General features: G+C 41.3%; 1 protein-coding gene across 1 annotated transcript in view; it reads right to left on the bottom strand.

Moving 5' to 3' along the window:
- Nucleotides 1-1,150: 1,150 nt before the first annotated feature.
- Nucleotides 1,151-14,805, bottom strand: part of UBE2K (ubiquitin conjugating enzyme E2 K) — a 35,283-nt gene continuing 21,628 nt past the window's right edge. Inside the window, exons 2-7 of the mRNA XM_083163902.1 lie at nt 11,595-11,688; nt 7,559-7,617; nt 6,098-6,180; nt 4,769-4,868; nt 4,355-4,483; nt 1,151-3,112 (exon numbers count right to left, since the gene is read on the bottom strand). Of these exons, the coding sequence (XP_083020028.1) occupies nt 3,038-3,112; nt 4,355-4,483; nt 4,769-4,868; nt 6,098-6,180; nt 7,559-7,617; nt 11,595-11,688 (540 nt within the window). The 3' untranslated portion in view covers nt 1,151-3,037. The remainder of the gene's footprint in view (nt 3,113-4,354; nt 4,484-4,768; nt 4,869-6,097; nt 6,181-7,558; nt 7,618-11,594; nt 11,689-14,805) is intronic.

Genomic DNA, 14,805 nt, shown 5'->3' with positions numbered 1-14,805 from the left:
TCACGTAAAGTAGAACGCCAATGGCGTAAATCTCGTAGTATGACTGATTTCCTGACATATAAGACTAGCTACCACTCCTACTGCAATGCTTTGGACACTGCCAAAAGCACAAAAACATTGGAATGATTTGTTAAATCAAATGGATTTCACCAATTTGTTCGAAAGACCATTGTCTGTTTTCCAGTGTTTTGGATCAAATGATTAATCATATACACTAACAGATTTTTGTCCACACCAGACAGATACATTTTTAGGGGTGTACTCCGCTTAAGAGAGTGCTCTTTAAATTTAGTATTCACCAAACCTGTGTCAACTATGTCCAGATATCTTTAGTTACATTTTAAATGACCATATTACTGGCTGTAGGATTTGTACAAATACCTCAAGATATAAAATTGAAATATAAAAATATTCTGAAATATGGAATAATCCACTATCCAAAATTCTTCAAGTCCCGAGCATTTTGTATAAGGTAAACTCAACCTTTATTTACATGCACACTTTGGCAATCTATATATAGATTCTATATGTAAAGAAATTAAATTCCTGGCGGTAATGGCCAGTCGCGCTGCTGTGACACAGCCAGGCATGCATATAGATTCATATGCATGCCTGGCTGTGTCTAGGCAGTGTGACCATCCATTACCCCCAGGAATTTCATATTTACACCCCATTTGGGGTAATTTACCCCTGTTCCCTGACCACTGTTGTAAATAATCACAATGCTGATGGTCAAATAATAACCGTGATGTTGGTTGTCATAATCTCGACACATGAAATATTGAAATGATTAGGCATCAACAATCTGTACCTGACATTGTTGGCTGTCTACTTTCTGCTGCCTGTTGGTCGACAAAGATCAAAAAAAAAATACATAAAAAAAACCCCACACAAAATACAAAACTTAAGTGTTCTGTAGACCAATGCTCCTCAGGAAAATCACACACCAAGGTTTAGAAGGTTTTTGGTTTTTCCACTTTATTTCTTGCACTATTCCAAAACATACCAAACCTGTCAGATGGCGCGGAATGTTCCACAGTTATGCAAATAACGCCAATATCATCATAGTTTAATGCTTCCTTTAAAACAGACATTTGGGCTACTGCAAATGGCACAGACCTACAAAATATGAAGGAAAGAAAAATATACATCTGGTACAAGGTTTTCGGTTTTTATTATTTGCTTTTCGGAGCACTTGATGACATGTTTTAGAAAGGCCAAGAGATGAGTAAGCAAATGGTCTTTTAAATGTTTTAGAGTAAGTCTTAAATTAAAAAAAGTAAAAAGCAATAATAAAAAGAAAAGAAAAAAACCACAAGACCACGAAGCAGACTTAATGAATCTCAAACAAATGTTTATTACAGATGAGAAATCATGGATTTAAATAAATGTAAGCCTCATAAAAGTGCTAAGAAATACCAGGATTTCACCACTTAAGTGCAAGTGAAGCCTGAACCTTTAAATAATCCGCAGTCTGCATGATAAAGTGAAAAAAAAAAAAAATAATAATAATTATATATATTATTGTAGATTGCCAATGGGAGAGGCTGTAATGCTACAGTCATAAACAAGAGCCTATTGCTCCTTTGCAGAGTTCTGTATAGAATGTTAAGTGGCACATAAGCATCACTTACTAACCTCTGGGCCTGTACACAGAGGTCTTACCTTGCACCTACAGCACAGACAGCAGGTGTTTGCTGGCCCTGCGGCTTAAGCGTTTTCATTGAGAAAGCATACATCTCTATAGCAAATGGAGACTCTACACCAGGCTTGTCCAAACTATGGCTCTCCAGCTGTTGTGAAACTACAAGTCCCATCATGCCTTGGCACAGTTTTGCTATTAGGGAATGCTAAAACTGTGGCAAGGCATGATGGGACTTGTAGTTTCAAATTAGCTGGAGAGCCCAAGTTTGGACATGCCTGGTCTACACAGACCACAAACGGATTCTTCATCATCGTTTGTCAAACATTCCATAACTGGTTAATGTGTATGGTCATTGCGTGCACTATAGAGATCAATGATTTATATATTTAACAACCACTTAAGCTGCATGTGAACAGCAACACAGACTGCGTGTCACAGGCACGTAGCAAGTACACTGTATCTAACACTACAATAGAAAACCACTGCAAATATTCACGGATTTTGATTAGTTTTGCTATACATTTATAGGACGTAGCTCCAGGACAGATTAATGGATTTGCTTTCTCATTGTTTGGCTCCTTCTTTAAAAAAAAAAAAAAAAAATACGGTGTGCAATTTTTTGTAAACGATTTCTGTGGAACATTAGAATAAATCCAACACCTATAATATTTGGAACAGAAAAGCATCCAGATGTCGCTGAACCGCAAGTTCCGGCATTCCATGCTTGCCAGCAAGTGGGATCTAACAGCTGGAGTAGCTTCACCTTGTTAAGCCTGGTTCATGAGCAACTATTCACACGATCATCTTCACAACTCCAGCACTCCGAAAAAAGGAAAAAAAATGGCCGATCTGAGCGCAAAGTACCAAACATATTACAAATGAACTGTTCGGATGAATCAATGTAATCCATTGGTGTACATGCATGCGCGTGTCCACAGACATGAAAGGTGGTTGGTACTAGCAGTAAGGTAGACAATGACGGGTAGAGTCCGGGAACTCCTCAGAGTGAGGCTGCCAATACATCTCCATTAAAGGAGATCATGGTAGAGAAATGAAACAAACCACCATAAAGGCCCTTTTGCGGCTCTGGGCAAAACACAAATGCAAATCTTCCCATTGGTTCAGCTTCAATATTTTCTTTTTAAAGTATTAAAGAAAAAAAAAAAAAAAGATACTTATGCCCCTCCCATTGTGTGTGGTGGTTGTTTAATTTACATTTTTAATTAGCTTTATTTACAGAGCAGTTTCTTTTCCATCAGTCTCCAGTATGGTCTAAATAGCATTGTCACGCAGGAGTGCTGTTTTTGTTGTGTTTTTTTTTTTTCCTTTTATGCAGAATCCTAAAAATAACAGATGACGTGCTGTTTGGGAAGGGGAAAGCGGGACGGCCTCTCAGTTACTCAGGAGTAGTTCTGTCGCAGTTTCTACATCCCACGCTTTTGATGACAAAGCGGCTATTACTGCATTCTGCAGGAGAGGAGTCAAAGGAAGAGAATATGTGGATTAGGTCAGTCTTCGCATAAAAAGTAAGAACAAATAAAGGTTACAACTCATATGCTGAACTAAATGTGCAGGTGTCTCTGGCAATGTATAAAAATAATGTCTATAAAAAGAGCAAAATACCTGGGTGGCTGCAGTGATGTAGGTGCATTGCAGCAAGGATGTACTGGGATACCTCTGTATGTCTTGTATCTCTCTGTGTGTGTGAGAGTCTGGGCCACATGAGATGAACGCACTCCCTCGCTCCATTAGACTCTCCCCGACCTTGCAAAGCTTCAAACGGGCACTGAAAACTCACCTATTCATCAAAGCGTACCCTTCCACTGCATAAACCAGCTGGTTCTCCGACCCCTTGCCTGTTTACATCCTGCTATCTAACCATCACCGTATCTAACCATCACCCCCTCGCTTGCACCTCTTGTAATCTGTCTCCCCTTCCTACTAGATTGTAAGCTCCTCCGAGTAGGGCCCTCTTCCCTCCTGTTGTCAAAGCCCACTTCTCTTCACATGTCACTCACAGCTCTCCTTTACTCCAACACTCAGTGACCATCTTCGTCTGCATACTCATATTCATCATTGGCCTCAAGCCTCTAGTTGTATGTTGATTGGGTCCTCACTACTTACATTTAAGCTGTAATGTGTATTGATCTGTGGCGCTCTTTATTTGTACTGTATTTTTGTTATTTATTCAATGTTATGCCAAGTTTTGTCTCCCTGTATTGTTCCTTTGTACGGCGCTGCGAAACACTTGTGGCGCCTTATAAATAAAATTATAATAATAATAATAATAATTAGGGGGCATCCGGATTGCCGGCATTTCAGCTCACCTCATCCCCATTGGTTTTGTGTTACTAAACCCAACCATAATGACCAAAGACAACCCAATCGCATATCACCCAGCAATCTGGCATGATAAGACAATTAAATACGGCCCTTTGAATATGTACAAGTGCTGTAATATAGCAGGGGGCAGGTACATTTGTAATATTCCCCAAATGAAGCTTGATGTTTATAGATTTTTAAAAGTCAGATAACCAATGAGAATACATTTTTTAATGAAAGACTCAGGTTTGCATCTTAAATATATACAAATGTGGCTTATAACAAACTTGTTTCAGCAGAATACATTTTGTACTTTATAAAACGGAGCCCACTCTGAAGGCAAGCAGTACCTGCAATGCCAGTGTAGAGAACGCACACAATACTTACTCTATCAAAGCCCATAGCACAAAGGTTCTCTATTTTTCTTGTGTATTCTGGACTAGTGACAGGCGCTCCTGCGTATACGTGTGCCCACAGCCGAGCTGTCTGTTTAAACATGTCTGGATTTTGCTTGTACTAGCCAAACAACAAAAAGGGAATAGAGAAGAACAGCCGAGTCAGCATAAAAACTTCAGTTTTAATGGACAATCATTTCAAACATATTGCAGCTTTTTCTCTCTTACATTAATATAGGTCTAGCTCACACTGGATGACTTGTGAATTTTTTTTTTTTTTTTAAATAAATAGAAATACTGGTGAAAGCAGTAACTGCCAGCAAGGTGCGTGTTATTTTAAGGGAGAGGCCAGCTTGGCTATAAGTCATAAGGTTCTGTACTGTTAAAGTATAAACATAAGTCTCACCTGATTGGCCACCACTGCGTCCTGTGGGTCATCTGGTTCTGCTGCAGCCAATAGGGCTTGCAACGATAACAACACTGTTCTTAATGTCATGGCTGCTGCCCTGAGGGGACATAACAAAGCCTTATTAACGCTACACATTAAAAAGCGCCCACAAATCAAAATACATGTTCTCTATAGAGCTCTATGGAAAATAAACACCTAATACTTGAAGCTCACTATAGATGCCAATGTCTCCCAAATTTTGTGATGTGGTCTAATATTCAGCCCAATGGGAATTAAATTAATTTAGTAAAATGTAACATAGCACAGCATACTCTGTTGCGATTTACAATTGGAACAATAAAAGAGTAAAAACTGGGTAATAACAGATAGTCACAAGTAGGAAGGCCCTGCTCAAAAACTAATGCCTGGTACACACCAGAACGATCCTGATTGTTAGTAGATCGTAATCAGATCGTGCAATGGTTACACAATCTGTTGGAGCACACGGTCTGCTAATGATCTGAATCCGATCAAATCCCAATCCGATCTGAGTCTGTATCCAGTTGAATGGATCTTTTACAGATCCTACCTAACGACCAAAAGACAGCGGGGACCCGCATCGGAATTGGATCTAAACATGCCCAATCTACATACAATCGGTTGGAATTGGATCCAGATTGATGGGATTGAGCCCTAATCGTTCTGGTGTGTTCCCTACATTACAACCTATAGGGAAATGGGCATTGCTACGCAAGGATAGGTACTACCTATTGCATAATGGTCCAGCCAGATTGCAAGTTATGGTGGGCTATATGATGCAGTGACACAGCAATGGTCAGAGGGATATGAAAGTGAAGACAGACCGAATAGATGAGGTTGTGTGTGGACTGTATAGAGGGAATGTAATTGGATCGGGTAGCTTATCGAGCTTATGTGGGTGGCTCTGGACTCTGATAAGCTTGTCTGAAGGGTTACACTAAACGCCTGAAGCTTTGGAGACATGGGGCAAGTTTGAATTCATGGAAGAGAATTCCGCAGAGTAGGTGCAGCCTGATAACAGTTCTGTAATGGTGAGTGGGAGCGAATGGGAGACTCAGATCTTCTGCAGAGAGATTATGTCAGTATGGGAGATAAGCAAAGAGATGTAAGTGGGTTTGATTAATAGCCTTGTAAGTAATAGTGTAAATTAGAAAACAATTAATCTGCTGTATTGTGGTGGTATGTTTTGTTCTGAGTAACATTGCTTTAGCACACAGACTAGCCACTACCACTGAAAGGTGGAGGAGGGTGCAGAGCATTTAGAAATTCACATAGCTGAATATGAAGCGCAAGTGTATCACATCTTACCACTGGTCTTTCAATATGTCCAAACATATGGCTCCTGTGACCGAACTAATATTTGGATGCCAGATTTTAGTAATAAATCGCACCTGAAACACAAAGACACAGAATTATAACCAAGCGCTTGTAAGGGTAATTTAAATAAATAGCCATCCTCAACAATAAGTAGCCCCCATTATTAAATATCACTGGAATCGACATTACAAACACATTTGGTATCACGATGGCTATTACACAAGGAGCTGGCTTAGTTTATCACCCCGAGGTCCACAGAGATTTAGAAGGGTGATGTAACCAGGTCTATGCAGAACAGATTAAAAGATGCCCAATTACATTTAGAATATACACCAATAAAGGTCATGAGGTAATTTTTTTTAGTAAGACACTAAAATAAATAAAAACAACTGATTATGTAAATGTCATTTACATTTACGTGTCCCATTCTGTCACTTACATCATTTAAATGTACTCTGTACTTCAGTAACATTTTACGGTCTCTTTTTATTAAGAATAGATGAGATAATATGCGACCAGTTATGCTGTGTACACATGGTACAATTTGACGTTCGATTTGGACTATATAGTCTAAATCGAATCGGTATTGAATGCCGATGCGCGCTCCCGGTCAGCTGAAATCAAAATACCAAATAAACAGGGCAACGATGAATATATAGTGCAGATTGAATGCAAATAGTATAAATTGTATGTAAAAAGCACATGAGATAGCAAAGATTGCATAGTATGCGAATCTTTACTCAAATAGCAAAGGGATCTCACAGTGTGTACACAACATAAGAATTATATTATTTATTTTTTCCTGCAATGTTTACATCACTATTGTAAAATTATTTATCTTAAACTGGGTACACACGTTAAAAGATACAGACGGCATCTATATGGTTAACGATATACAGTGCAAATTGCTCAGTGTGTACCCACTATTTTGTTAATGATTTACGTTGTTTACAGGGCGCTCGTTAAAAGACATTGGCTAGTGTATAGGCACTTTATCGTTCTACCGGGGGATTTGTGTACCCAGATTTAAGGCCCATACACACTGGGCGACTGAGCTGAAAGCCGCACAAAACAGCAGGTTTGAGCGGCTTTCAGCTCAAAGCCGCCCAGTATGTATGCCCCAGCGGTGAGCGCTGCTGCGCGCTCCTGCATCATCGCCGGGAAATCCACTCATCTGCTGGTAATACCATCAGATGAGTGGCTTTGCATAGGTCTGCGCTATGCAACACCCTCCTCCCCCCTCCGTCAACGCCGGGCAGGGGGAAAGCTGCTCAGTGTGTATGCACTGAGCGGCTTTCCCCGCAGCGATGATTGACGACATCGCTGTCCATACATGCTGGGCATAGTCGCCCAGTGTGTATGGACCTTTACACTGCATATATATGGTTATGCTCCAATAATAATGGTTAAAAATCAAATGGCATTAAGAGTTGAAAACAGACGTCCACTAACCTTCGGTGGATTAAATGGGTAGGTTTCTGGTATTTTAATTTCTAATTGATATCGTCCACCTGTAACAAAATAAAATCAGTTTATTACATAACATAATTTATAGTATTTATAGGCTATAACTGCATCTCGTACAATATTGACAGCACCATATTGTCCTCATTCCTGCCCAGTACAGTAACATACAAAGGGCAATTCTCTTGAGATTTGACAGCGAAGAGACAAAGCTGTAAAGAGAAGCGGTCTCTGCTACTACTGGAAATGCAGTCACTAGCGCGGAGCAAGCCGAAATCTCTCCAAATGCATTCACTGTTACCTGTACATCCAAAGCTATAGCTCTTACCCCTGGGAATCATTTGCCTTTGTTACATGGGAGTTGAACAAAGTTCTCTGACTGCAGCCTGCACTTCCCACCTCTATACACTAGGACAGTTTCAGGAATAAAAGGGAATATAAGCATTTAAGTGAAGGCCCCGTATGCATACCCCGCAGTTACTGATCAATGCCATAGTGGGAACAGTCCCCTTATGTTCTACCAAGCAAATCAATAGAATGAATAAGAGTGAATGCATTTTGATATGATGCCTTTGGCTCTAGTCTAGTAGGAAAACAAGGAGTACCTGAAGAACGAATGTCACTGTGATGGGTGCCAGCAGAGGAGGTATCAGCCGGTAAAAGAAAGTAAACCGTCTTAAGTAATTACCAAGCTGTAAGCCATTTATACACAATGTAACAGTGTGGACTTTGATTAAGGATGGGAAGAGAATGTTGAAGCTGTACTAGGGTGCAGGTCAGAAACAAAATAAATGGTGGTTCTAGCGTTAGAGCGCCACAACAGACTGTATAATGGATGTAGGATCCAGCACCTCGCAGTGTACATATGGTGCAAATGGGATGCACTCACTAGGTCTACAAGCATTAGGTGGACAGTCATTAGTTCCAACGCTACAAGTCGACATGAAAAAGGTCAACATGATTTAAAAAAAAAAATTGTTAAAAAGCTGGTTTTCATATTTTACTCTCCAAGTGGACATAGAGTGGGAATATGTCAGTGTGCCGAGCGTGGCTGGAGTCTGTAACAGTAGCAGGCATTGTGACATTATCTAGGAATCCTGGCACAAAACACTAGCCCATACACACTATAGCAGGCATGTCCAAACTATGGCCCTCCAGCTGTCGTGAAACGACACATCCCAGCATGCCTTGCCTAAGTTTTAGCATTCCCTAATAGCAATACCGTAGCAAGGCATGCTGGGATGTGTAGTTTCACAACAGCTGGAGGGCAATTGCTTGGACATGCCTGCACTAGAGGATATAGTAAAATAAAGCCCTGTCTGAGGGATATATTTTACTATATCTTCTAGTGTGTACATTGTATATCGTTAATGATGTGCGCTCCCCACATCTGTAACGATCCCCTCCCTCTTCCTGCATGTACCAACAAGAGAGGTCACATTAATGATGGCCACGCCCCCCGCTCCCTTCCCTGCCGGCATCAGAAATCCTGTATGCACTTGCGGATGCCGGATTCCCACCAATATCTGTGGGGATTGCCAAGTGTGTATGGGGCTTTTCACACATCAAAGTATGGCACTGTAAGGATGGATTACTGGGAGCCAAGATGTTTATATAGAGGTAGGCTGATGGGCTGCTATATACATACAGATTTACATGTTTCCAATAAAGGTCATTGATAAAGTATGTTATCGGCTGCACAGGAATTTATGTGGACACAGCTTCCTGGATATAGAAATAATCTGGGCATAACACGTCATGTATCCTTGCTCTGTCATCAGCATATGCTAGTATTCATAGCAACACATGGAAGTCCGGAATGACGTTCTACATAGGGATAACTGGAAAGCAGATGAAGCACACGGTTCCTACTCTGTACTGCAGATCAGATAGGTGATGTAATCATATGAATCACCTCTTACCAGCCACAGTATGTACATATCTCATGTTACCAAGGGGCAAACACACCCTGTGAGTTCACTAGGAAAGTAAATGGAAAGCTTTTGTTGTGTGTAGTTTAAGTCTACTTCCTTGAGCAGCCAGAAAGTAAGCAGCCAATGTGATATGTACATATACGTAAACACATCAGGGAAAATGGTGCAAAAGTAGCGACAAACCCAGACAGCGCATATTCTGGTACTATAGAGACATAGTTAATACAGGCTGCACCTCTATCAAAAGAGACTTACAAATGGGAACTTGGGTATTGGGCCTCATTGAGCGATGGTTCTGATGTGTGGTAAGGAGCCAAGAGGGAGAGCGTGGCGCTGAAGTATATGGCATGGGGATAAACACTAGGCACAGTACTGAACACAGGGAGCCAGATAAGCCAGGCAGTGTGATGCTTGCCACATTACATAACACTTGGACGCCTACAGTAATAATCCTAGAAAACAGCAAGCAACTAAAAAGCTGTGTCATCTTTCCAAGGAACAGATTTAATGTGTATTGATTTATATAGCAGGATAAATACAGAGCTAGCTTTTTATGCAGTGCCATTTGGAATAGCACTTTCCCTTTGTATATGCACAGCATGTGTTCCTCCAGATATTGCCCCCTTTATAATGTATGTATAAATCATGCCTATGTGCAGGTCAGTAATTGCCTCTTTTGACTTTACATATTACCGTATATACTCAAGTATAAGCCGACCCGAATATAAGCCGAGGCACCTAATTTTACAACAAAAAACTAAGAAAGCACATTGACTCAAGTTGGACCCTCACTTGAGTATAAGCCGAAGGGGGGGCTTTTTCAGCATACAAAAATGGTCTGAAAAAGTAGGCTTATACTCGAGTATATATGGTAACTCTATGCTGATGACACCCAAATCTACCTTACCTCACCTGACCTTTCCCCATCTCTCATCTATCTCCAGTCTCTGCCATCTCTCCTTGGATATCCCAGCTGGAGTTAGCCTGAGGTGCAGGAAACTCACTTTTTTTAAGCTGCAAACCCAGATCTTGTATTCTAATTGCCGCTTTAATATAAAGAAATGTTTGCTCAGCATCCCGCACCTCTGCAGAACTTGGACTGTGTTACATCCCACAAACAGGTCTAAGACTGAGCTGATCCTCCCACATAACCTCAGATGCAATTTATCTATTGAAGGAACAACTATCTCCTCTAGCTCCCAAGTCCGCTTTGGAGTAATCCTTACCCCTACTTCAAAACACACATTCTCACAAACCTTCCGTTTTAACCTAAAAAATATTTCCAGTATCAGACCCTCATCCACTCCCTGGTGATCTCTGGACTACTGTAATCTTCTACCTGGCATCACTGACAACCGCCTTTCTCAACTACAATCTATCCTCAATGCTGCTGCCCCGATCATCTTTCTCTCCCAACATACTGCATCCACCTCCACTCTTACAAGCCCTTTACTGGCTCTCCTTCAGAACCCATTCAAGGTTCTAACACTTACAAATCTCTCACCAACTTCGTTCTAATACCCCTTTCACATTGCAAATGCCGGGTCGCACCTGGGAATTGGACAGTAGTTCATCTCGGGAGCGACCCAGCATTTGCTATGTTTAGCCCCCTACAGCAACCCAGGGGACTTAACATTGCAAATGTCAGACTGGGCAGGGTGTATAATCATCGGGGGAGGACGCAGCGCTTGGAGCTGACGCAGTCTTCACTTTAGTGTGAATGGGACCGTTCACACTGCACAGCAACCCAGGTCCGACACCGGGATTAACCCTTCTTTTAACCCCGGTCAGAATGCCGGTATGCTGGACCTGGGAAATTTAAAATTGTGCTTTCAGCTTGACCCGGGTTGATAAGTCATTAGCCTGGGTTGAGGATGAGGTGTGTCTGTTTCTAAGCCGCTCTTGTTTCATTGGAACTTTTTGCATCATTTCCAGAACGGTAGACAGATTTGGCTGCTTTACGCTGCTAATGCATCTGGCACAAATAATGTGAAAAAAAAAAAAAAAACTAACCCATTTCAATTGCTATTCAAAAACCACCATTAACATGTGCAATCATCAGAACTTTCTGCGCAACCAGGGATTCTTACCTTCATACGGTGTGTCCGGGGGACCAGCAATTTCCCCTCTCAACTCGGAGAAGTTTTCATCTACTAGGTCTACTTTGATTTGGTTTTTGCTAGTCTTTAGAAGTGAGAAAAGAGGGAAACAAAAATTCAGACTTTAATAAAACAAGACTAAAAAATAACTTTATTTTCATATTTGAAAACAGTGTCAAGGAAAAAAAAAAAAATCTATATATACATTTTTTTATTTTATTTTTTAATGTATCCACGTGTGTAAGGCTTTCACAACTAAGAAAGTGGCGAATGCAGGGAGGGTTTGTGAGTACTTACAAACCCTTCAACAGGCTGAATTTTAAATGTATTTAAAATTAAATGGTGTCATGGGCGTAGCGGCTGCCACGCTATTGCGGCAGCCAGTGCTCTGCAAAGGACCATTCTTTGTGCTCTCCAATGTGCAGGAGACTGCTGTGGGTACTTCACAGTGGTGACAGCAGCTGGAGCAGCAATTGCTCCAGTGGACTGCGTTCTGGAGCAGCAAGGATCCAACTAGGTAGTTACGCAGCAGAAGTGTGTCTGAGAGTGTGCTTTCAGCTCAGTAATATATGGGATCCATCAAAATAAGTTTTAATAATGCTACATGACCATACGTTTTGCCAGTCAATCCATAATCAAATAATGTAGTCAACGTTTCAGCCACTAGGTAACCTTTGTCAAGACACCACAGATGAGACATCCACACAGCTCCAGAGACCAGGATACAATGATCCTGTCTTGGGCGCCCCCTTATATGGCACTGACAATAGAATTAAGAACTACACCTGTACTAGGTGTGTATGGTGGCCGAACAGGCTCAAGATAGATTTGGTCATTTGTTACAAAAAATGCTACTTATGGGTTCATACTGTATCTTCCCCTGTTTGAAATTGTGCCCAGGATTGAATAACCCCCCTTAAGTCCCATACACACTAGACAACTAGGAACACCTATATCGACTATATCGGTGGTGCACCATATCGATTGTATATACTAGTGTTCCCACTAGGCTGTTTTAGCGGGGTGCTGCGCCCTGCCTGATTTTTAAAGGGCAAAATGCACCCTGACCCTCTAGCAGCGCCCCGCTAATACAGCCTGTGCTGGCCCCAACGGTTTGCACGGGGAAGCCCAACGCCGCCATAGACGGCGATGACAGGCACTTTTCCGGCAGCTCAGCAACTTCGACAGGTCCGTCCCCTTTAGTGACAGCGACAGCCGGGACCGCCCCTTTTCATGACGTTGCAGCTAGGGCATGCCCCTTTTGTGCCGTCGGCACTCCGCGAGCGCCCACAACTGTGACGGTCGGTGGGCCGGTCCGCCCCCATTGTGTTGCCCCAAAAATTCCTAGAGGGAACACTATATACGTAACGATATTGTTCAGTGACGTCACAGTGACCCTGTGAACATCCAAGTCTTGGCTATATAACCAAAGTTGACCTGCATGTTCAGCAGATTGGGGAAGCAGGGGGAGTTTCCCGTGGGTCATCAACAATATTGAGTGTATATAGTTTCTTTGAAAAACCCTTCTAAGCAATTTATTTTAAAGCGATATCTTAAATTTCTTATCTAGTGCGTATGGGAATTTACTTTATTACTGCTCTTTCGCATGACAAAAAAAAAATAAAAAATTATCACAACTTTTAACCATCAGAGTAATGCTTTTAGATTTTTTTTGCATTAGAATTCTCCATTTAACAATTATATTCAACACACCAGAAACTCATGTCACAATTCCGCAAAAGGGGGGTTTGGTGAGGGGTGAAGAACACACCAAGCACCAAATGTGCCACTTTCTAGTTTTTGGACAAAAACTATTCTAAAGGGCTTTTAAAAATCCAATACAATGATGAGTTTATCGGTCAGGCATTCTGGAACATTTTACTCACATAACAGCAACCTAAAGACAACTTGCTGACTACGGGAAAAGCATGCTCTGATTCTGACACAAACCCGCTCTCTCTGCAAGTGGGATTCTCTCACATAAGCGATACGACAAACATACATAGCATCAACAACAGAAACTATGTATTGTCATACGCTGAACTGCTATATCTACTTAAGACAACACATTACTATATGAAAAATACAGATCATGGCAATAAAAGCCCTTTATACCCTACAATTCATAGACGAAATAAGCATGAAAACTGAAGAAAAAAAGTCTAGAAGTAAACCCATCCACTTTGTCTTGTTTAAAGAACTGTAACGTATAAGCCAGTTAAGCTCTTTAAAAGAAGACTTGTGAGTATGTGTAACTTATACCAACCAATTAGCAAATACCCAAGGAGTTGCAAGGAAAAAAAATCACGTGATTAGTAATTATGGGTGTAAGAACAAAAATTAGGCCATCAATAAAAACAATTTAGATAATCCCTGCTGTAAGTCGAAAACTGGAAGAAGTGATTAAAAGGTTACTTAACAAAAAAAAATAGTCAAAAAAGGTTTAGAAAAAAAAAAAAAAAAAAGATTTATGTTCTTGCCTGTAAAATCCTTTTTTTCCCCTAAAGCCATGGTGGAATATAGGACTGTGGGTATGCTTTTCTGGAGGACCCCGGCACAAGGAGATCACTTCTATTGAAGCAGCCCATACACACTGCGATGCCGGGCTGTGCGTTCTGTGCTTTGAGGTGCGCGCTCCCGCGGCACCTCATCGCACAGTACAAAAAGTATGTGCTTGCACATACTTTTTGTACTTCGTTCTCATCTCATTGCATCGCATTGCATGCACATGCAATGCAATGCGATGTGATCCGTGCTATTTAAGCCCACAACGCACGCCCGTATCGGCAGCATTAGACTTGCAGCCCATGGCTGCTCCTCCCTCATACCCTCCTAGCCTCGCAGCTGCATTCATGATGGACTGTATTGGGGAAGGCCAATAAGGAGTCTATTGCAATAATCAATGTGTGAGATGATGAGAGCATGGATTAGAGTTTTTGCAGTGTCTTGGGTAAGGCGAATTTTGCCAATTTTTTTTTAAATGCATGTGGCATGATTTCGAGACAGATTGAATGCGGGGAACAAAGGAAAGTTCAGAGTCAAGAATGACACCTAGGCAGCAAACTTGAGAGGTAGGAGTGATCGTCCTATTCTCAACAGCTATAGTGATATCTGGTTGGTAACCACTATTTATTGGTGGAAATATAATGAATTCTGTTTTAGAAACTCAGTTTGAGGTGGTGAGATGACTTCCAGGATGAAA

This window comes from Crinia signifera, chromosome 1 (assembly GCF_055691185.1).
Source record: "Crinia signifera chromosome 1, ASM5569118v1, whole genome shotgun sequence".
NCBI lineage: Eukaryota > Metazoa > Chordata > Amphibia > Anura > Myobatrachidae > Crinia > Crinia signifera.
This window is presented reverse-complemented; position numbering and strand designations above follow the sequence as displayed.